We start from the raw sequence: 25,615 nt of genomic DNA, 5'->3' as shown, positions 1-25,615 counted from the left end.
GTTCATAACATCGTTATCGTCGCAATTATTACTACACGGCGATATTAAGCTCGTTACTGCTCGAGTTGTTTAAAAGCTTCGAGCCAAATTGTGTAACAAAACTCGTTTCAAATTTCCGAACTTAATCGCGATAACGGCGATATCGAATTCATCAATTTTTTCTTCTTTTCAACGAACCGCCGAGCGAACGCGCAAGAGATGATATCGTCTATGGACGCGTCCGCAATCTGCGTAAACGGGAGCGGAGATTTCACGGTCCGATATATATCCCACGTCAAAATATGCAAATTCCCATTGCGCAAAACCACGGCATCGCAGTGTCCAAGATGCGGTTTCGAAATAACGCCGGATATGCATTTTTGCGCGCGAGCCAGAAATAGTATATTACACTACAAGGGCCGAAAGTTGAATTTTCGGCCCTGCGCGTCATGATGCCCCGAGGCGAAGCCGAGGGCATCATGACGAGCAGGACCGAGATTTCAACTTTTGGCCCGCGTAGTGTATACGATTTTTCTTCATAGCCGGTCGAAAGTACGTTATTAATTTTACTTTTTTTAACTTTAAATGTTAATAAGCATGTTTTTGATGCCTGCCCCCGACATTTGCGGCACGAGCGAAGCGAGTGCTGCTGGTCGGGGGGGCAGGCATCAAATACATTCTAAGAGTCAAGTTAAAATACACAACTAAATTATTTTCTTCACAGTTTGACAGTGAAGTTTTGTGTTTTATCTGCCACTTTTTATACGTGTCGTAAACAAGATTGTATCGATCAACAGACTTCTTTGGCAACGTATCTGTATTTATTATCAATCGCGCTTCTGCATCGAAATTTCGTATAACTTCTTCCTCGTCTACGGATTCATCAGATGACATATTGACAGAACAATATTGATGACTATTTTTAAGGTTAAAGGGCGTTAAGGTTTAAAGTTATAGAGAGCGCGCGTGTACTTTTCACAGGGAGTAAATGTTAAACTTTCGTCCCTGCTATTAGGGACGAAAGTACGTACTTTCGACCGAGGTATGAAGAAAAAATATTTCACGTTTCGCTAATCGAGCGATCCTTACGCGGTGCAAATGTTTTTTAAGTAATTCAGAAGATTTGAGAAATTTTTATATTTAATTCTCATGCAGGAAACTCGGGAAAGGACGGTGAACGTCAACAGGCCTATTTTTCATCGAAAAATATTGGTTTTATTTGACTATCAGACTCTTCCATACACATATATGAATCAACCTTTGTAATGGCGTTAATTTGTACAAAACGAATCAGTGAACGGTCAACGAGGAGATGCCCGCAACGACGCCCTTCAAACAGACAATACTGAATATAGACTTTGACATACAACGACCGTTTTTTTTTCCCTTCGAGGCGTAACAGTAATATATCTATAATTACTTTCTTACATCGCAACAATCATACGAGGGAGGTACATTCCAAGCGTGAGGCCGTAGAACAACCGACCGATGTCCTTAATCAATAAAAAAACATGCGTCAACGTAACGAGAGTCGCGATAACAAAATGTACGTATAAAAAAGGTAACACGGTGAGGTAACGAGATAAATCGGGGATAACAATCCCGCCGTTTGGGAGAGAATCGGGAGAAAAACAGAGAGAAGAACTTCACTATTCGCATAAGAAATTCTCGAAAAAGGTCGGAAGATTCCCTTCTCGCGGTTCATTCAGTGGATCAATCGCGGTATAAAAAACGCCTAACGTAAATTCTTAAAGGAGAAAATTTCAGATTCGCCAGCCAATTATTTCCTATTGCCTCGAAGAACAGTAAAAGAGAAAGAGAGATAAGAGAAGACGGAAAGAAAGCTCGACTACGAGGGGGGGGGGGGTTTCGATCGGAGGAACAAGATGGATGGAACGGCTCGATCCACGTGACTTTCTTATTCCTCGCCTCCTTGGCCGCTTAGTTGCTGCTGGGTTGTTCCCGCTTCAGCGAGCCGTGTTCCTCCAGCATCGCCTGAAGTCCATCGGGGACTCGACCGGCGTCCAATTCCTGAGTCCACTGACGATACTGTAGAAAAATAACAAACAGTGGTGTGTAAAGTACGTTTATTCCGTCTCTCGGTCCTGTCTTGTTCGTACTAAACCGTCGTGCGCTGGAGATCTTCAGTGGAATCAGGAGGATTTGGGAACAGCCTCGTGGATACACAGGAATGCCGGACTTGTCGGGATTTTTCAACCGCTCCTCTTACTCGCAATACTCGGCAGCTTAATCGATATAAAAACCTTCGAAGCATCGATGTCAGATATTCTCAAAGCACCTTGTTAACGAGTATTCCGTAAGAAGACAAAAGACAAGATAAATAAAAGCCAATTAGTATTTAATAAACAAATAATTTTTTATTTTAAGCTTCTTAGCAAGGCCTTTGTCCTTTATTATTCTATTGTCCTGCCGTTGAATTTCACTCAGATTTATTTCTGTGGAGCGTAATCGAACAAAGTGAATGCTAATTTTTATATAAAACCATACGGAAATTATTTGTGCGAAATATTTCCTACTATAGAGACCCAATAAGAATAAAAATTTACGACAAACGACCGCGTGAAGTACTCAAATAATTCTAACAAATACGAGTGCTTTTCTGCGAAAACAAAGCAATGAAGATGCGAATAATACTCCTAGTCGCATTGCTAAAGAGCGAACCTTTGTATTCCGCCAGAACTTTACACTTTTGCGAGTAACTTAGTTTGCACTTCGAAGGAAGGTTTAAGGAAGACGATAAGGAAGACGATGAGAAAAGCGATGGAAAAGAAAAAGTTACGAGGTTCTCCAGCTTCCGAAGAATTTGCTTTGCTTTACGTTCGAGATACAACTAATTCAGGCAACTTTAAGACATATTTTCTTCTCAAAAAAAAAAAAAAAAAGGAAGAAATCTTCCTTCGATATTATAAGCTTTATTTATATTTTATTCGATTAATACTAAAGAACATAATCAAAAATTAAGGTAGGCATAAATCTTTAGATATGTTTGATTTCTTATAAACAATAATTTGTATAAATATATACAACGCTTCAGACACTGTTACAGTGTCATTCCTTATAAATTGTGAAGATTGCTGTTGTAATAAAAATTATATAGTAATAATTTTCAAACTATTAAAACTGATGAACTTTCCGCGAATTAAATATCAGAATAAATATTGGAACACATTATCCATCGTTTAACTTAAAGTGCATTTTACTTCGATAAAATATCGACGTTAATATTTAAGAAAGAAGGTCAGTTACACTAAAAGAGAAATATCGAAATGTGAAAGTGAAAAATTTTCCTCGATACTTTCGTTAAGGAAAGAATTGCATTTAAGTTTTACGAAGAACAGCATATCTTCACTTTCCGCTAATTATTATAAACTAACAAATTAAGTCGCAATTTTATAAGCCGCAATGCATTCACGAGCATTTGTCTTTTTATTCGGCAACTTATTCGTCATAATACATTCGTTTATTCTTAAAGAAGAAAATTCTAGAGTCTTTTCTACACTCCATTTTCATTTGTTCGTTCGTTTATAGAAGGGTTAAGATTATGACTTACCATCTCGAGCTCTTTCCGCAGAGCAAGCACCGCCTTTTCTCGGTCGGCCACGAGCTCCTCCAGGTACTGATACCTCAGCTTCTTGCGAGCACGGCACTCCCTCGCACTCTGCCGGCTTCGTTCTATAACAGAATAGCAAACGAAGAGGGTGAGAAAACGCGAATCCATATCAATATACGAGGAATCAATGCATGCAAAGCGTGGCTCAATCCTCGGGACGAAAGTTTCGGGCCCGAATTCGCGCCGAGCATAAATTTCCCCGGTTTTCGGCGTCAGGTTGTGACGTAACGGCAAACCAAGTGACAGATATATATATATATCACGAGGTCTACAAGAATTCACGATTTAATAATGTCGCCGAACGCGCAAGACGCATGGTAATGCCGCGGCATATGCGACCGAAAAGCGGAAACTTTTGTACGAAGACGGACGGTGTGTTACGGTAAGCTATGATTTTGTTCGAACGTAGGAAAGAAAATAAACGTGTCGCATGTCGGATGTCGGAGCGAAATCGAAGCTCGATGAAATGCGAAGCCGATTTAAATAACGACGTCGTTGCAATCTGAAATCTGTAATATTCAAATCCTCGAAATCCTGTGCGTTTTATATTCCAAAATTTTCTGCGAGCATTGCGATTCTTGAATTCCGAAAGTCTTCCCAAGATTCTTGCATTCTAAGGCCTGTATATTTATTTCTTTAGAGCCACGTTTCTCTGCTGAAGAACTCACAATCAGCGGAAACTAGTCGTCGAACGACACGATGTGATTTAATAAACGGACACCCCAAGAATCGACTTAATTTAATTTAAACACTCGTTACGTCATATCTATATTCAAGTATCAAAAATAAAGTAATAGTATATATAAAGTATAATAAGTTAACTTTACATAACACTATATTTTCAGAGTTTAATAAGACAGATTTAATAAAAAAAAAAGTTAATTTAATGCGCTATATACAATAGCTCGACCATCGAAATTCATTCGAGATACAGAAACAGAATATTCGGTACACGTTTATTTCATTTGTTTCATAACACGTTAATTGTAAAATAATTTGCAGCGACGCATCGGTTATTATGCCTGTTTTTGAACATAACGGCCAGCGCTGTTTGTTTCCGAAAGGTCGCGCGCGGGTATTAGAACTCGGTCAGGCACACAGCGGCGCGAGCCGCGTGCCGACGCATTATCTTTCGAGATGTAAGAGCGCCAAGTAGTCCAAACGCGATCGTTTCCTACCTAGCGATTATCGGATCATGTATAATTATATTAAATCTTGCGTTTAACGACTCGTAGATATATCGAGGCGGTTACTTAGCGAAGCGATTCTCGAAGCAAAACTTAATACGGATGTAAATTGAAAACGCGGAAAACACGAATTGCCGGATTTACTAATACTCGAGTAATGAAAGAATGCGATGTATTAATTGATTTTTTAACTTTACGTTGTGCGTTTTGTGGGACTTACGCGTTCGAAATGAATGGCGTATATGCGATTAGTAAATCTTTCGCGATTGCGGTGTGGAGAAGATATAAGCTTTTGCCATCCTTTCGCGTTATTCTTTCATCGGAATACAATAAATCGCGCGTCGCGTACAATTAATGTCGGGAGTGCCGCACAAAGTATCGCGCGACCGTTACATTCTGACGGCTACTGTGCGCACGATTGTAATTAATTGTGTTTTCGCGGGTGTTGTATTGTGCAAATGCAATGAAAAGGGTCTGAGAGGAAGAGGAGGAGGCCTAGAAAAGGCATCGGGTGACGGCAGAGCGACCACAAGGTAATTAATGTTATTTATTTATTTATTTGGGTTAAATTATTAAAATAAGAATTAGAAGAAAGACCCTCAGTCGTGAATACTTTTGTACTTAAAAAAAAATATCTTTCAAAGAAATATATAATTTCGAAATATCTATTTTAAAGCCAAAGAATTCAGAGTATGCGCAATATTTTTTTAAAATAACAATTATTTTAAAGTCTGCTATAATTTAAATTTTATATTTATATTTTGCAGATCAATGCAGGCGCAACGTAATTACGACAAGTCTGCCGCTATCGGTGAGTGACAATTAAAGCTTTCAATTTGAAATAATGGATCTATGAAAATTGTATCGTAAAATATTTCTATATATATATAAAAGGATAAGAATACTGTGCTGTGTAATAATAAGAATGATAATTCAGATAATCTCATATTTTATTGTTTAAAGATTGGATAGGCTAGAATAAATTAAGATAAATAAATATTTAATTCTGGAATATATATAATTACTCGATTTATTGCGCAGGAGGATGCACATGTACGAATTTATAAAAGAGAGTTCGATATGTTAATGCGTTACTTATCGGCCCATTTTAATCTTTTATTACATGACTGAATATTAATTAAGAGATATACTAATTGTTTGATATTTATACAGCAAATTCATAAATATTTGCCAAACGTTTTTAGAGGCAAAATTTTCGGGAAATACAATTGAAAACGTAATAAAAATATAATATATTAATGTTAATTTAGGTGATGTGTGTGTGTATTTTAGAGTATCAAAATAAATATTGAATAAATTTTGAATTTATTGCTTTCGTAAATAGTAAAAAATAAGGAAAATGAGAAAATAGTAAAATTAAACTAAACAAGTAAAGATATTTTTGGAATATAAAATTCTTATCTGAATTTCTTCATGGTGCTTGTATATCATGAACAATAATGAATAGAAGATATTTATTTGTTATTTTTGCGATATAATAAATAAAAATAGATATCCGTAGAATATGGTAGCAAAAAAACTGTATTTAATTGTATATAGGGATGTTATTTTATTTTTCTTCTCATCTTTTCCACAAACATATCTTACTAAAATTTGAGGTCTGCACGTTTGGCCTCTGTGTTATTCCTTTTCAGAATAAAAGATGATATGTTATATTGAGAGTAAGAAAGCAGTACTCGGAGATTCTTTCAATATAAAATGTCAAATAAATATATAAAAAAAGTATGCACAAAATACATTACAATCCCACAGCATCCAATTAAATTGTTAAATAAAAATGCACCTTAATAATTATAAGAGCTATACTTATTTAATATACATATATAATACATCAATTTTATCCTAATCTATCCTAGTCTATATATCTTTTTATTGCTAACTTGACTTTATATCACTTTATATCAATTAAAGCAGCATGAAATAATGAAATGATGTGAGGTACATTACTTATACGTCGCGTATGTGGTATTGCGCGAAATGTCTCGTAAAAACTGATGTATATTGTTTTAATGATATCAAGCTATATATTTGAATAATCGTGTCGTCTCAGCTATGTACACAGTCTCAGTTGATTTCTAATCAAAATGAGATTAATCGCGTCTTTATATCTTTCCTCTTTCTCTCTGATAACGTTTTTAAGACTAAAAATACGAACTTCGCGTTCAAGCACAAAATTTCAAGATTTGTAGCTTCGATTTGTAGATTCAAATTGATTTGTCGATTGCGAGAGAACTGTTACAGACTTTAAAGTTTCCAACGCGTTATCAGATTGTTAAATAGTTTCACAAATGGCAAATATGTCTTTCGCGAGAATCATTGCGCGTTTAGGTATAATAAACGTCATTTACGATCGAGGTCCGCGAACGCGCTATCGTTCACGGCTCGCCAGGCCCGCTTTTTACGCGGCAATAAACGTCACTCGTCTCACGGCGGACCTTTAAAGATGACCGAGCCGCCGGCGAATTTTTGCAGTCCGTAGAGCATCGATCGGCCCAGCGCCGTAAATTTTATCGGACAGAGATTCGTCGATGTCGATTGGAGCTGACGCGCGATCGGTGTCGCGCCTGGAAGATCGATACCGGCGCATCGCGGAAATTAAGCGTTCTCGCACAGTCAATTTGTGGCTCCATTTAGGATCTCATTGCAACGGCCGACATCTGGACCGAATCGAAGCGAAACTCGGACGGATTTAAATATATAAAAGCCGCTTCCGTACGGAGTAAAATGGAGAGTTTGTTCGTTCGCGTGGCCAAGAACGATGCGAAAAAAACTCACGCGCAATTTCCGCCGATATGCAGGTCGTCGCGAATCCGCAGGACATCTTTTTAACGACAGACAGGAGACAAGCTGAAGAAAATACGTTGTTTTAATCCTTTAATGGAGCGCGACCGCTAAATCGACCGTTGCACGGAAGACCCAACAAAAACAGCGAATAAACGGCGATTGAAAATTCGAGTTTTCAGAGTGATACTTTTTCAGGTAACAACTTTTTAACGTAAAGATAAATTCACATAAAACTCTGAAAATTAATGTTTTATAAGAAATTAATGTTTGCAAAATTAGATAAAATTGGAAGTTTTAGTTTTAAATAATCAAGGTAGAATATTTTGCAACACATTGCTGTTCTGTAAATTTTAAATATGATTTAATTTTCAATCCATACATTAAAACTTTAATGCGAGTAATAATTAGCCGCAAAATTTTAGCTACTGATTGAGAATTATTTGTATACCTGGGGAAAATATCAGACGGATTTGAATGCCATGCGTTCCGGAAAGAAGGCCGCATCGCGGTCGGAAAGAACCGTGGGCGACAGCGAAACAAAAAGGAGAACGAAATAGCGCACGTTAGGCGATTATAAAGTTTCCACGTTCTCGAATGAGAAGATCACGCGCGTTCCAGAAATAACCCCGCGAAATTACTCGGCGCTGGTCCATGCAACAGCCATCAGCGCGGCGGGTTAGCTTCTCACCCAACCGCTCCTTCTATCTTGTGCCTTTCTCTGCCCGCTTTTGTTACCCCGAGGAACTCCGCGGCGGCGAAATGGCGCGGAATTGCAAAATAGACGAACGATAACCATATACGGTGAAAGCGCGGCTGGTAAAATCCTCGTTCGCCGCGGGTATCGAGAAACCGCTGCGGGGGTGGCCTATAGATATAAATATTCATTCGCGAAAGAGATAAACGTTCTTAACGGCGATTCGTACCGTTTCGTACAACCTTTTCGGCGTGAACGAACGAACGCAAAACGAAAGTTTCGCGCAATCAGTGGATACGCGATTCCCTCCTCGCGGGAAAGACGCGCTGTTGCTGCGACTATCGAACGTTTTAATCGAGAGACGCGACGGACGTCGACATGACGGGCGTAAAGCCAGAGAGCGCAGGGAATAAGCCGATATCTGATGCCACATCCGTTTCATTGTCTCGTAGAATGTGCACTATCTTTCTATTTTACGCGCGTTTTCGCACCTTGGATTAAAGAGACGTTGACGAGTTGAGAAGCCGTACAGATAAAGTCAAGCTAGTGACCGATATCCACTCGTGTCCACGTTACTATTCCCTTGATCACCGTCCTTATTACTTTTAACGCGCACTTTTGCCTCTCTGATTTACGAAAAGCATACTTTTCCTGACAAACTAACAATTCAAAAATATATAATAGCGCATTCTTATAAAATAATAATTTCCAGTTGCAATCAAGCAGCATTTAATCGATATGTTCGCTGTATATGATTTATCATATTGTCTATACAGCCTATCAAAGTATCGAACAACAGAGGTGGGCAAAATGTAATCGAATCAATAATTGATTGTTTTGTATTTTAAATAAGCAATTACTTATAATTTACAATATAATATTAATCAATATTCGATTATTATTGACAAATAAATCATAAAAATAATCATTGATCGCAGTTAAATTATCAGTCATTTATCGTGGAATAATTATATTTTTATTACAATTAAATAACATATGTTATATATATACTACCGAAGAGATTATAATAAAGACAATAACTTCGTTTCATTTTCTGATTATTAGATAGTAATTAATGAGTAATGATGACAGACCGTCGATGCAATTTATATTTATGCATTATTTAATAATAGATTTCAATGATAATTACTTAATTACTGATTCCAAATTATTTCACTAATCGAATCGCGCGCGAAAACAATCAATTGCATTGTCGTACAGTTTCATCGTACAAGTGCGAATCGTAACAAAACAATTTTAGTTCTAATCGCAACGAGAACAAACAATTTACCACCGATAAAATCGTATTGTTACAAGCGTAACAGCAGCGAAGCGAAATGTTGAAGCAGATATGTCTAGAATGTCAACAAGTATCCTTCATGTAGCTACTTACCGAGCTTAGCTTTCATGTCCGCCTTCTCCGCCGCCTTCCTTCCAGGCTTGCGTCCCCTCTTGCCCCCCTCTTTCCGATCACCGCGAGATCCCTCCTGCAAATGAAAAGACACGATGGTTAATCGCGGAAAAATTCGTCATCTGATGGGGTAAATATTAATGAGCTACGAGCGAATCGTCGCACGCTTTCTCCTTTCTGACACGAACGAGATATCGGGCCTCAAAATACAGGAATTAGCTGCTCGTTAAAACCAATCCATTTTGCAGCCGCGGCTTTGCCGCACCGATTGGCTTTTGCCGACTGCATGGAGAGACTGATGAATAACCATACCGTGTGGATGTATTTGCGCGATGGTGACAAATCTTACCCGAGGAGCCGAGATGGCATTAAAAATTGACGCGTTACAAAACGCGCGGCTGGATTATTACGCGGCCTACCGAAACGAAAGCGTGCGCGCGCGTCATGAATAATTCGCCGCGGGGTAATTTACGATTCAATCGGGCCGCGGTCTCACGTACGCGCGCACACGCGGCCACCATAATACCGCTTGATCCGCGCCGGAGTTTCGCCCCGATTAATATCTTGAGCGAGATACGGCGGTGTCGTTTTCAATGGAAACAAAAGCTCATTGTGTCGCCGAGGAGAGGGATCGAGCCTGGGGAAAGGTCCGCTCCGGTGAAAAGCTCGGGGGATGAAATCGTCTCCTCCGCCACGAAGATCTCCTCCCCCTGATCGTAAACGCGAAATGAGCAAGCCCTCGCGAGAGTCCACGCGATATATCCCTTTTTCTCACGGCCACAAAAGTGCAATGAGCGTTATTCAATTTCTCGCGGACACGCAACCGAACGATGCCTAATAAACGTCCGCTTTGCCGGCGACACAGTTACTCAGCTTTGAGTTTTATAGTCCTCGTAACCCAGTCCGTCAGATGAAATCGAGCGAAAGGAGGAGACGCGAACGAGACAGCCGCGTTTATTTTCAAGATTTAGACACGAGAAAAATTGAGATACTCTAAGGAACGTCATTTTATTATTGCCTACATATATTTCAAAACTTTATTCTTTTCACTGCTTATTATATTCCTTGTGCAATTTGGAATTGACCTTTATTAGAAAACTTATTCTTAATATAATATTTAAACGTATTCTTTGCATGCGGGAAATTGGATATGAAATAACATATCCTTAATTGCAATAAGATGTATTACAAAGAGACTAAGAATTAATTTGCAAGCCGCGTTCTTTGATGGTATATATGGATTCTCTATTATACAAACTTGACGCTTCATATACGTACGTATATAATCATACGAGACGAGTCACCGCGAGGTCGTTTCTACCCATTTCCGTTGTCCCAAGAATACTATTTATGCAAAGTATACGTTTGTCGCTCGTACAAACCGCCCCGAGTCAAACAAACGAGTGACGCGCATACATTTTCGCGAAATGCATTTTCGCACGGTTCTCATTTCGTCCCGTGGCGAAAAACGGGCGACCGCGCGCGAAAACGATTTCAACGCGGAATAATTACCTGGAGGAACAATTTCGCAGCCTTGGGAGCACGGGGAACGATATACGCGGACCGCGACACGCGCCAGATAGAACGCGCTCACCATCTTCGTCGACGAGCCATTAAAATTTACACGCCCCTCCGGGCGCGGTTGTTGCATACCGCGGCCTTTAGGTATGCATACGCGCTCAGGAGTGACAAAATACAAATTCCGCCCCCTTTTAGGGCCGCTGTTTACCGTTACGACCTGTCCGTACCGCTCAATCTTATCTGGTATTAAATCTCCCCGAATCCCGTTTCTTTCTCCCTTGAGTACTTCCGGGTTTTTTTAACCGGCTCTAACCAACCTCTTGTTAGCCACCGAGCCCTTCTTTTCTCCGTTCCACAACCCCTTTTTCCCTACGTGTATTTTGTGAGATAATTGGAATTGATTTCCGCATACAAAAAAATATAGAAACGTCATAACTTCGAAATCTCGTGCCAGAGAATTACGCAACGGTCTGTAAATCGAGAACGTACCGTACGCAAATAGAGGATTGTTCGCGGCCGCATTTTACGGTTCGTAGTATTGCACTGACGAGACAAACGATATGGATGTAAACATCTCGTTAACAAATGTAATATCTTTCATAATATTCCAGGAATATTGAGTTATCTGTCAGCAATATATTTTTTTTGAAACAGCATTGTTTACAATAAAAATCTATGTGCTAATTAAATAATAAAACTGAGATTCCCTCAGAATTTCGAACTAAAAAGTTTTTTATAATTTAACTTTAAAATGTAGATAGATCATTTTTCAATTAATTTTAAATAGACATGACTTTTAAACAAAAATATAATAAATTTAATAATCGTAAATAAATGTTACAAAAAATTATAAATATTGGCTTTTAAAAAACTTTTAACTTTTAATAAAAGGCGATCTGTTTCGAAACACTTCATATTTGACAGAGAATTATGTAAGTTCAAATTTTTTGCTCTTTTTAAACATTTCAAAGAATAGAATTTTTTAAAGTTACAAGGTATGAGAGAAACGCACACGTTACATTAATTGCAAATTGCGACTAGGCAAAAATAATTAAAACATCACAAAGCACTACATTACGCGAGAGCAAGTTCAAAATTAGTATGATAAACCGACGAATGTTTCTACCGCGTGAAATCGTATCTCCGTCATAGAACACAGAAGATCCGCGGTTGCAAACCCTTTTGGAATCTGCCAGACAATTTACTAACATTGACATTTCCGTTTACTTCCTTGTCCTCACCGTGCCGCAGACTCGCATATTCCAACCACAAATGCGCCTGCGAGCGCACAGACTCTAATTCCGAATTCCGACTCCTTCTCCTGCATACGACAGCCCATTGACGACGACTTGCTCGATCTATACCCGATCAACGAAGAAACAATCCGTCCGTTTCAGGACTCGATAATCGTCATTTACGATGCTCGATCGTCGCGGAGAGTAAGGGTATATATTTAGACAAATTTGCATAGGTGCATAAGCATATGCGTATAAGAAAATGGATTGGTCTATTTTTTTTATGCACATGTATATGGACCAATCAATTTTCTTATGCTTATGTTTATACGCTATGCAAGTTTGCCTGGATAGACCCTAAGTACGAACGGGTGCATAATGCAACAGCAAACACGATATCAAATAGAATATTATGCCGGAAAATTTTCATAAATTATATCCGACATTATTAAATCGCCTTTTATTACGTCTCTTTGCATCTCAATTATATAATTAATATATAGAATGTATTTTTTCACGTCGAACATGAAGAGTTTGAAAACAAAAAAGGGAGTATTAAATATAAATTAATATTCAAGACTCTGTGAAATTTAACTCGCATCCTCATCAAAATGGAGTATGTCGTTCCCTGTTTTAAAATAGCAGATGTGCAATCCAGAATTGGTTTATTGAAGGTAAAGCAATTTTATAGAATTATCGGAATTAAAGTGTTATTGTATAATATACATACATGCGTTCTTTAATTGACAGTCTGGGTGAAATTTGCATTTAATTATTCAACATCGCGTTTGATTGATGTAGCGTCATGTAATAACAATATGTAGTAAATCTCGCATACTTCTTTTTCCGTTCACGTGTAAACGAGGGAGCCTAATAGCACCGAACTATCATTTTCATAGCGATTTTAACGGTCGTCACAACTATCGAAGGTGAAATGTAAGATCCTGTCGTCGCGCGAATGTAAAATTTTATGATATTTTTCTCTTACATTTCTCGTCGTTATCAGCGAAAACATGCGAGGCAATGGTTTCTCGTTTAAAAAGTAATTTCAGTTATCTGAAACTCGATTACTGGATGTCGTTACAGAAAACTGAACACGGTCCTACCAGCAGAACGCGAATTTCCGTAAAGCCAATACTCGTTTTGATTTTTCTAATTTGCATTTGCATAAAAAAAAAATCTGTTAGCGCATTATCGACGCGTTTTTTACGGTCCAAAAATATTAAAAAGCTGAGCTCCTATGCACATAAAATTTGGCAAATACTCTCTTATCGTAATGACAAAAGATAGAGGTAATCCTATACTTTATAATTTTACACTGCAAGCTCTACTGGCATACAAACGCTTTCACGCCACTTCCAGACGTAGCGTACGCTTTTTTCTGCGGAAGCTAACCCGTCTAGAAAAAACGTATTTGCCCTAAAAGCAGCGATGTAAAATGTCATTATCTTTTATGGATACATTTTCTACACTCGTATCGGTCACATGCGCCAACGTGTATATAAAAAATAGATTTTTTTATTACTTAAAAGGACTAAAACGAATTACTAAAAGCAAGCACCGTAAAAAATGGTGGAGCCCAACGGTTTGGACTTAAGGCTCCCCGCGTGTACCGTTTTAACATTAATCAAGCCGAGGTACGCTTCAATGAGAACCTTTTAACGTCGTCTCGCCACGGCGAACCGGATGCCCGATACTACGCCGCGTTGCACCGGGAACCGAATGCCCGTAAAGCATATTGCACACAATATGCAACGGAGATGCAACGACGTGGTTCACGCCGCTGTCATCACCTTTTACGCCTTCGGGCCGAATGCACTGACAGCCGTTAACGATAATTCGAGATCAACGCCGATATACCCTCCTCGAGGGTATATTATTAAATTTCTGCTGTAGATCTATACATGGTGTCTCGATCTTTTCACCGCAGGCATTTATTGGTGACAGATTCTTTAATGCATTTTAGTGCGAGCTAAATTATTGAGATATATAATTTTTGTATAATAAATAATTTACCGCCCTTTCAATTAACCAAACTTCAGAAGAGAAAACAGATAATGAAATCATATTCTCTCAGTTTATTTATATTTATAAATTTCGTTGTTTTTTTATAATAGAATTTTTAATTGGAATTTTTAATTCCAGCATATAGAGATATATAATGTTTTAACATTTATGTCATGGAATTAAAACATCATGAGATAAAACCGAACGTTATGCAGTAAAACCTAATTTGTACAAAGCTATTGCGAATAAATAAAACACTCTTTTATACATGTTTATAATATCGCCATCTGGATTCGAATTTCGCAAATAAGCAAAACTTGAATCAAAGCAATCTCTGACATTATGGATCTATATAGAGACGTGTTACTATTGCACTAAAGCCCGTTTTACCGTTTTAAATTAAAACAAGGCAAATGTTCTCGTTGTAAACTTGCTGGAATACCCAAATCCGTTTAACTTTATTAAAATTTTGCTCGGTCTTGTAAGTAAATGCAAAATACTTACTAAATACTTGAAAAATTCACTTTGGCCGAAATCCGCTCCAAGATTACTGTAAAATATAAATAAGCCTTGGGTCGCTTCTGCAAAGAAGCATTACCATCTTCATTTAAATCTTCCTTCAAAAATTTATCGCACTCCTCTTTGTCTCCCTCCCTCCAAATTATTACATTATATATTCTAGCAGGAATTAAGCTCATTGCTAATCGAACCTACAGTTTTTCTCAATCTGACCCGAATAATCGTCGTAAAATCGGCAGAAGAAACGTCCCTCGTCGATCAACGAAATAATTAATAACGAAAAGTGCGAATAGATTATATTATACGCTGCAAAATCGAGTTAACGACGCGAGCTCTCCTTTACAATTACTAGTCATTTAAAACCCCCGAGCAAAAGCCATTCATTAGATCGCATTCCTACCTCGCGTTCCACCGAGTCTCAGGTGATCGCTTTTCGAGAGAACTCTTTAATTACGACCGCACCGCAGCGCACGGCCGCCGTTCTACCACGGCTCCGTTTTTTACGCTGGTTTTTTCGAACTGCACTTTCGAATTTCGAAGGAAGGGGGGATAACGCGTGCTCGCAATTAATTTTTATTATTAGCCAAATTATTCCCGCGGCCTCTCTCAGCGTGACCCTCTCAAATGCATTAGGATTTCGCAACTCTTTGCCGTCGTTTCTCTCCTCTTATTCTCCTCCTAGTTACGGCGTTTCTTCTCATATACTCGCAATTCGAATCACCCACACTGGACCCACTCATCTTCTCCGCTCTGCTTCCGGCATTATCTGTTTTTCACACTCGAGTAACCTCCCGAATTTCAGTGTCGTTTGACACGGTTTTATTAGCATGGTTAATTTTAATTGCCTTGGTAACCGGGTTTGTTGGCCGAGCGTTGCAATTTCCTTCGCCCTTCAATCTTCTTTTCTTTATATTTTTTTTTTTACTCCTCCGACAGACCAGTCTCCGAGAAGAATATTACGGTAAAACCGGATGTCCGCGAAAGACACGCGCGTAAGAGGCACTTGTATAGTTGGCTTTACTATTTTTTTCCTACCTTGTTTAAGGCGCTCGGCGGAAAATGGACGTTAGACAAATTGGACTAAAGTGGACCGAAATGGAACAGTAGACGTAAGTGAGGGATAGGAACGTTTTACCATGGTGGTCGCGAGGTAAAAGGGCTGCTTTCCGCGCTTTAACTCTTTCGTCTTGAATTCTCATTTTACGGAATGATTTACGGAGAAAATTTCGCGCGTGTCCAAACTTTTATAATCATCCGCCGGCGATTAACGCTAATTTATTGTCGCAGCAAGATCCTTTGACACCGAAAACTTGAAACGTTCGCGGCCGCGATATTATACTTTGGACAAAAAACGCAGGTGCCCCAGCGCAAAAGGATTGTGATGAATAAGAAAAAAGTCGTCAACGATCATCCTCCAATTTAAATTCATGCGAATATAAAACCCCCGGACGTAAAGATTTTAACCCAGGTGCGAATTTGTCATATAATAAGCGCTGAATTTACGGTGTACAATTTACGTAAGGTACGTTTCATCAAGATTTCACAATGCGTCGCGCTGAATACACGCACTCTCTTTCTCTCCCTCTCTCTCCCTCTCCCTCTCTCTCTCTCTCTCTCTCTCTCTCTCGAGCGCGCGCGCGTGCATCCGCGCGTCACTCACAATAATAAAGCACAGGCAGGCGGTGAATGCACGGTGCAAAAGTTACCGGATTCACCGTGCCCACGACCTTATTATTACCTCCATTCGATGGTTGCACAATCTGCCGATCAGCTCACGCCAACGGGTCGCGCGCATTTTCCCCGGGTACGCGATGCAACAGCGCTTATCTATCTCGAACGGAGGATTATTTTCGTCAGTCACCGCATTCGAAGGCCTGCATATTTAGCTCACTGCGTTGCGTACGTAAGACTTAAATTTTTAACGATCCGCATCAACGAGAGTGCTTTTATGAAAGTTACAATGCCGCCAGCGACAATTTCAGAGAGCAGTAAAGCGGATTTCGACCGCAGGGGAATTGAACTTTGGTGACAATTTATATTCCCTACGATGCCCTAAAATTTTTCTCGGTTTGTGATTTTTTTTAATCCTGCAGATGTCCAATGATCGCGTGAATAATGACAGTCGTAAACCGGATTTTCAAGCTTATGTATTTAATCCATGCACTTCATAAAAATATTATTTGATTTCGTGCTATTACTGTAATGGTTCTACGCGCGCTATTTTTCTGATGCTATGTTTTTTCATTCTCCTTGCCATTTCGAATCGCGACGACAAAGCTGCGGAGAGCTGGTCTCGGATAGTGTACGCAGTCGCGGCTTAAAACTTTCTTGAGCTTTTCCAGGTCATTGTTCGTCCCCACTAGCGTAACCGGAAGAGAGTAGGAGGCACGGAAAGAGGCGGAGAAAGCTCCCTCGTAATTTTCCAGCCGCGCCGCTGCTCCAGCGACGTTATGTACAACAATGGACGGGGATGTTTCGCGAGCACAATGGGCTAGTGCGAGTGAAATCATTGCGTGAGCACCAAAATCGCGTAAATTTCGTCGCCCCCGCTGCGCGTGCTCCTGCGCGTATCACGGCGAAAATATGTTCGCATCCCGATATAAAATTAGAATGAAAAGCACAACCCCCTCGATGTACTTCCGCTGTATCCTAAGCTGTAGCGAAAAGTCTACCGTGAGAACGAAATTTAAAAAGTCGGTAAATTAATATGTCGTCCGGAAAAATTTGTAAAAATATATATAATCCAGTCCAAATTCCTTCGCGATAGTCTTGATAACGTAGCAAGTTTTATTACCGTGATTTGATTACTCTATGTGTTCTTATACCTCGTCTAAAATTTCTCCGAGATATCAAGATAAACGTGCACACGACTTTGTATGTGCCGTGTAGTGGCGTACAGCGAAGAAAGTATATAGAGTCGAACGTATAACATTTTCCTGCTCGCATGCATGGCTGATAAGGAGACAAAGAGAGCGCGATTGAATTTATGCGATCGCATTCGTCCACGTCGCAGACAATAATTTATGAAAGTCAAACGACATAAAGAGCGCACACGACGCATGTGCGCGAAGGAGGACGTAGACCCTGACGACGCATGGAGAGGAATAATGTCGCAGAGTATCTCGAGGCGGATATAAATTTTCTCCGTGTCGACGTCGATGAGAGATATACTACAATCGCCGAGGCCATTACGCGTGTAAACGAAAATAAGAATGATTCAATATGCCGCGGCGCGGCGACTCGAAAGACAATGAAACGCGAAATTTTCTATCGAAGCTGCGAAGAAGTGAATCAAGTATACAGCGCGTAAAAGCCAGTTCGTAAGTTCATAAAAAGTTTCACTAAAAATAAAAACGACACATGTCGAGACATATAAGGCAAATTTGAGAGGAGCAAGTGTGGAAAGTGTGCCATAAATCCTATAAAGAATTTAATATACTTTGTCTGCATGCTACCTTGTAGAACGCGTTTTCTAATGTTCTATGCTTGCAAGAAATACGTAACTTTAAAAGTATGAGAAATATACATGAGCTAAAGGAATCACGCGACTTAATTTGCCTCGTCACAAATTTCCTTCTTCAAAAAGATTCATTTTGAATAAAATAAATGAGAATTTTATTTCATTTCATGACTCTTTCTCATTTATCGTGTTTAAAATGAGATTTTAAACTTTAGCAATTAGCTTTGTTTTTTCTCATTCATTACCCTTTTCTTTCTCATTTATTTTGTTTGAAGACTCTTTACATAAAAAAAATCTAGCCTATAAATATAGCTCTGAATATGTTCATATTCATCAAATATTCATAACGATAAGCAAACATTATAAAAGGTGGACACTTCAAATTCTTACAATTAATTTAAAAAAATACCATTTTCAAACTGTTTTAATATCGACAAGTAATCGTGCAATTTATTGAGTTGGAAAAAATATACAAAACTCACACAGAAATATTAATATTAAGACTACCAAAGATTCAGCCTGACCAAAAATGACATCTTCTCTAATTAATTGTAAGATTGATATATCGGTCTAATTTTACTTCAAATTATGTCTAATCTGTCGGTTCTAAAAAATGATGAGAACAAAGATTTTAGATTTTTGCAAATTTCATTGTTGATGAAGCGTAATATAATTTTTTTCTATATTATAATATATAATAGTATATAATTACTTATTAGAGTTAGTAACACCGCCACCACATATTGCGCTAAAGATATTGCGCCCGAGAGGTTCTTTTGCACAATGCCGTGCAACATCTGGAGCGTTTCTCGCGATAACCTGGCTCGTCGAGATACGAGCGTGGAACGAGTGACGGCGTTGAGAACGCGAGGATCCTCCGTTACATTGCTGCCGGAGTGACGATGCTCGGTGCAGCAACAGCAGCAACACCCTAAAGCTGTACCACCCGTGATGGTAATGATAACGAGAACGATAACACTCGCAATACCAACAATCATACGGGGACAATCACCGCGGGACTATCGTCCGAAACGAGGGACGTTAAAGTTGCACTGAAATTCAGCGATAGAGAGAGATGACGACGGTGTTAGATAACTCAATGATATCTCGAAATATTTCATACGCAAGATATCCCTCGAAGCCACGGACGACCTTATCGTTATACGGATAATTCTGCGGACGATGCGAAATCGATATTTCAAAAATCAACAATATCGAAGCGGTCTCTGTATATTCCACGCAATTGTTAGATTTAGGAAATATTTAAATCGACAGCTTGTGAAAATCACAAGATAAGCTGCGCGTCGCGAAGGGTCGTCCGTTTCACTTCTCATAGTTTTCTACAGACTTTCGCGTACGTTCCCTCATTATCGCGACTCCGATTAAATGTTTTTACCGCGTGCATCGAAGCGTTTCCACGTAGCACGCGTGCGCGCGCGTACGCTTGCATCGCCGACGATGCTCGAAGGAAGTGCACGAAGGACAACGGACAATCACGTACAATCGTAATTCCCCGCTCGGACATGAGATTGCGAACATTGTTTCCAAGGACGTGATACGAAGGAAATATCGCGGATTCGTTAAAAGACGCCGCGCTGCCTCGACGCTTCCGTCTACGAACCTCAATTACTTCTCAACTAACCGAGATGGTACTCAGTGGATTTCCTCGTAACGCAATGTAATACGAACTGTATCAGAAGTGGTGCACGGGTCTTCCCACTCCGCGGATCCTTCATTAAATTTGAAATCTTATCCTTGGCGAAACTTTCGTAAAAATCTCTATCACAACCTTTGAACTTTTCATAATAAACGTGCCAATAAGAAATTAATATGAATCATAACAATTACATTAAACAAAGAGACGAAATGTTTTTCCTAAAAAAAAAAAGAAAGATATTTGACACAATCTTATAATTATAACAATTAAGAAACAATGAGCATCTGAACTTTTTAATATTAATTTGTTATTTTGTACAATAGTTTAAAAAATCAATGTAAGTATATTCTTGATTGCAAGGATGCAAGAACTTGTATGGATAGCATTGAATTGGTAAAGGCAAAAAAAAGACGAGATACGAACGTGAGTGAGAGGGTATGAATTAATCAATGCTGCAGTACGCAGTAGATAAAGCCGCTACATTCATTATCATATTAAATCTAGATATTTTATATCAGATAGACTACAAGATACGTACGAGCTGCAGACAAACGTTAACGTATTTAAAAAAGATTGATATGTCAAAAGATAACTTAGCGATAGAATTGTAATAACTTTGGAAAGATTAAGATTGGATTTGCATATAATTATGTTACGCATGAATTCAAACGACCGTTGAATCTTGAAAAATATGAATTTTATGCCAAATCAGATTTCTGAGCAATTGCTTTTATGATCTCTCAATAATTCAATCAACAGGTATTACGTCTGATACTATATTACCTACATCTAAAATAGAGAAAGAGAGAAAGAGAGAAAAAAAATATCTGTATGTTCCCTATTAATTCCTAAACCCTTCAACCGACCTGGATGAAATTTTGCATAAGTTACTCTCTAGACCCCACGGAAAATATTAGAATATTATGAAATCTCGACCCTCATCCCCCTGATTACAAATTATAACCCCTTGACACTTCGTGACAATCCAGGCAACCCCGAATAGCTTAAACTAGTACATAATAAATGAGGCATTCCATGCCAAATCAGCCTGGATTTGACCCTCTACCTCTCGGATTTGATCGGCGACTTTTTATGTTTTTATAACATTTTTGTATATAACAGGATTTTTTAGAATCTAATTTTTCCGACGCGATGTTTTTTATTTTGGAAAATTGCTTCGAAAAAATTTGAAAAAATTCTCAAAAATCTTGTGTTGTAATAAAAATGTTCGAGCAACAACCTACAGTGGGCTGACGTTTGCTTATAATTTTTTTCAATATTTAAAAAAAAACTCCCAAAAAGCTCGAAAAAATTAGAAGCAAACCCCGGCCCACTTTCGGTCAAGGCTTAAAAATTTTGATATTTGACAGGATTTTTGCGAATTTTTTCAGATTTTTAAATTGTGGCCATCGATATGTCGGTTAAAACATTTATAACTAAATCAATTTTATTTAAAAAAAATCTAAAAAAAATCTGAGTGCATTTTAGAGTTGGAACAATAACATAAAAAATCGCCGACCAAATCCGAGAGGTCGAGGATCAAACCCAGGTCGATTTGGCATGGAATGCCCCAAATACAAATATACATATATTGTATCAAAATTAATAATGATAAGTGATTAAAGACAAGTATAATTATCTCGCACACACACACACATTTATGGCTTCTCTCGAAACCACAATACGACCTTTCTATTCTAAATATAACTTAATCGCATCGCCGGAACTTGACCGAGCGTCTCTTCATGTAGCCTCTTTTTAATCGGTTTCCTAATCTAAAATCGACAAAGTTACGACAAAAACCCTTGGCGAGATAAGCGCGTCAAACGCGAATGCAAATACGAATACAAGACACGGCGGTATCGCGAAACAAACCTTGCTCCAAGAATAGCTCGCGATTACTTCGCAGCGTACGGGCGTACGTGCCAGGTAAGTACGTGCGCGTCTTTCGCGCGAAAAAGCAACCCGCTCAAAAATCGGTGGGCCGTCCGTGCGCGTATTTCAACGGTGAGACGCGCGTCGCGCCGCTGAATTGCGCAGTAGCGTCGCGGGTGGGCGATGCGGATCCCGCGGCTAGCTCCGAAATCGACCGGTTTTCTCGCGCGGCGCGGCGCGTCGCCGTCGGCGTCGCGGCGGAGGAAACGTCGCGACACTTTATGAATTACGATCGTCTCGGCCGGGCGTCCCAGTTTCGTCGCGCCTCGCCGGCGATGCGAACGAAAGGAGTAGAAGAGAGAGAAAGAGAGAGAGCGAGAGAAAGAGAGAGTACGGGCGCGCGCGCACGAATACGCGCGCATCGCGACGGCACACCGACACACGGACGGCACCGAAAGGCGCCACGAAATGTTGCATACGCGCGTGCATACAAGGCGTTTCTCGCCGCGATACGGGGAACGAACGCACGCGGCACGGAAACGAAAACGCAAAATCCCGCGGACGAGGCGCCGCGGCGCGTTCGCGGCGACGGCGTCGCGACGCCGCGGCGGGCGGCACACGCCGGGCGCCGTGCGAAAAATATCTGGAGGGAAAACTCACCGGTGCTACGCGTCGTACGGGCTCTGTCAACTGCGCAGTTCACGGGCCAAAAGGCTCTCAGGCGGCAGGGACGTGACGCGCACGGCTCGCACCCGCGGCGGCCCGCGACGACGCGCGGCCGCGGCCGATGCGCGGCGGTGACGCTGGCGTCACCGCGCGGCGCCTCGCGGAAGCCGCCAAGCCGCCATTTTAATCGCGCCCGCCCGCCCGCCTCCGACCGCGACTAACCCTTTCCGCCGACGGCGGCCGCTATCGGAGCCGAGCTCGCGAGCGTAGCAAAGCGGAGCAAAGCGGAGCGGAGCGCGCATGACGCGTCACGTCAGAGCCTTGCCAAGACCCCCGCGATCGGCACACGCAAAACTCGCTTCCGAAGCGTAATTGTTGCGAAACAACGCGATGCGATTCGTAGGCGAATCCTCGCTTTCCGCGGCGCGTTCCACGACTGACCGCGATATTCGAAATCTATCGAAGCGCCATACCGCGAGTATCGAAGTATCGAAAAGGCGGCGCGGCGGACCAATCACGTCGCGAGATAACGCGATTTCTTTCGTCTCGCTTTCTGCACTCGGCGTAATGAGCGTGCGCTTAATCTTGGGAGGGAAAAAGAAAGGCAGTTAATGAGAACCCGAGGTGCGAATAAATCGGAATGACTATTCCGTAACTTTTATAATGACCGTATCGTTGTCGTCAGTTGTTGCGTAGCTCTTTTATTATAAAAGTTATGTCCATTTCTAGCAATGCAGATTGACTTTAATCTCGATTCAACTTACTTTTCCTTCTTCTAGTACCGTGACTGTTTAACGATCGACCGTATTGGCTGTCAGGTCGGCCATTATCGTGATTTTTCTGAAGAATAATGAGATGGTTTCTCGCTGCCTCTTACTTTTTTATATACCAACACGGATTAACTTACTCTTTTTATCTTTTTCTAATTTTTTGAACAAAAAAATAAGTTAAATCGAGATTAAAGTTAATCTACATTGGTAGAAATGGACATTGCAGAATAGATCCACCTATAAATTCCTTAACGCAGAGATGAAGTTCAAGACGTTTTTGTAAATCGTTAGAAATAATCGAGTTATTAGAGTTTTTGCAATACCGTCTTTCAGATACGGTTACCGTATCTAAAAGCCGGTATTACAAAAACTCCCTAAAGATGACGCAGTTAATTGTATGATACAACGTATATGCACATTACCTTCGACGTAGAAATAATTTGAAACGTGTGACGATAGTGATCGACTCCGGAACGTCGAAGTTAACACTAATGATTGCGCGAAGCGTTTTATTTCAGTAATACTTACGACACTACGAAAGACACTCGCGAGAGAGTTATCCGCGCGCGAGACTCGCTCTCGAACGATCGCGAGAAGTGCGCAACAATTCAAACGTGATCCGCCGTGGACCCACGATCGACCGGAAGATGTCGCCGACATCTTGGATGTCGGACGGCGACATTACGATTCGCAAAGTATCGAAACCCGGCTCAGCAACGAGCGAACTCGCGTTCGTCCGTTGCTCGGCGATGCTCGCCGAGAGAGCGAAAACTAACGCGAGAACTCGCGAAATCGGTCGTCCGTAAAGCACCGTAAAGCAATCGCGACGCCCTAGTGACCGAGAAAACGGACGGAGACACAATTTGAATCGCGACCGCGCGGTTCGATTTCAAGTTCCAAGTATTCCAACTGACGAGCTCTCGCGGCGCCATCGCTCGGCGAGAAGCCGAAACGGCGGGGAAGTGATGCCATCTGTCGCGAAGAATGCCAAGCTGAGTCAGGCGCCAGCCTGACCGCATGAACGAAATATCGGCCAGCTAAACGGCAACCCCCTCGTCCGACGTCCACCCGCCCGCCTGCCCCCCCCCTCCTACCAGCGATTACAATCGATGCGAGCTGGGGTGTCGGGACAATTGCGGCTCGCGCGTGCGATCGCGATCGTCGAACGCGCGAAACGCGAGTCCCCCGTCCGTCCAGCGGGCGCCCTCTTTGCACAATGTGGTGTAATCCCGCCGAGCGCGCACGCAAGAGGCCCGTCCGTTTTCCCCATGGCAGGTTTGCGTCACGCGCGAGCACATTGTCAGGCGCGCGCGTATCGCCAAAAAATTCCGCGCGCCACCACTCACCGTCTCGTTCTCCACGATGCACATCGGCTCCACCTCCATGGCGTTGACGCACCGCGCGCGTCGATGCACGGAAACGATAGGCGCCTCGGGGTGACTCGCTCCTCGCGATGACGATCGTTCCGTAACAGTTCGCGACGGCAACGTGTGTCTGTTTACAAACACTGCAAGGTCACACATCGGACCGCCGTCTCTCCTCTCTCCTCCCCACCTGCCCGCCCACCCCCGCTCATTTCAGACCGCTGAGTCGCGCGTTACGTCATTAAGCCCGCGACCGTGGCGTCGCCGCGCGACCGACCGCCGAACTTCAGGCCTTTACACCTAAAATCCCGTAAGAACGTAAAACGTAAGCGTAAGAAAATCTACCAATCCCAATCGAGTATTGTGCTGTCCGACCTCAGTAGCGGACAATACTCGATTGGGATTGGTCGATTCTCTTACGCTTATGTTTTACATCCTTACGGAATTTGTGTGAAAGCCTTTCTCTCGGAAAATCAACGCGCGCTTGCGTTGATAGGGTGCGATGATGACATGATACATGATGAGCGATATCGGGCGATAAGAATAGAAGCGAGGTCGACCGGATGTCTCGGAAGCTGATAAAGATAATTCGATAATTAGAGTATAAAAGACAAACGCTTTGTTGTTTCCGACACGCTTCGTAAATTTCGCTTGAAATCTTGCGATTTCGAAAGAACAAAACGCGTTTTCCGTTCTTTTTATTTCACGAGCTGAAATTGCCTCGAATCTTTAAGTAGCAATCGAAAAAAAATGACGTCATTACTATCCGAGATGCTGAATTATGACCAAAATTGTAATGATAAAATATAAATTATAATAAAAAATTATAATGAT

The 25,615-nt window shown here is 40.9% G+C and overlaps 1 protein-coding gene across 1 annotated transcript; it reads right to left on the bottom strand.

Annotated features, from left to right (window-relative positions):
• Nucleotides 1–1,171: 1,171 nt before the first annotated feature.
• Reptor-bp (REPTOR-binding partner) lies at nt 1,172–24,955 on the bottom strand. Its single transcript, XM_077408809.1, is given in 7 exon segments — nt 1,172–2,028; nt 3,551–3,672; nt 9,690–9,783; nt 24,764–24,808; nt 24,810–24,846; nt 24,848–24,879; nt 24,881–24,955. Coding segments are annotated over 7 exon segments (498 nt in total). The 5' UTR covers nt 24,941–24,955; the 3' UTR covers nt 1,172–1,920.
• Between the last annotated feature and the right edge of the window lie 660 nt (nt 24,956–25,615).

This window comes from Temnothorax americanus, unplaced genomic scaffold (assembly GCF_048541705.1).
Source record: "Temnothorax americanus isolate GAGA-0224 unplaced genomic scaffold, ASM4854170v1 Scaffold25, whole genome shotgun sequence".
NCBI lineage: Eukaryota > Metazoa > Arthropoda > Insecta > Hymenoptera > Formicidae > Temnothorax > Temnothorax americanus.
Note: the sequence above shows the minus strand (reverse complement) of the source record. Positions and strands in the feature narration are given on the sequence as shown.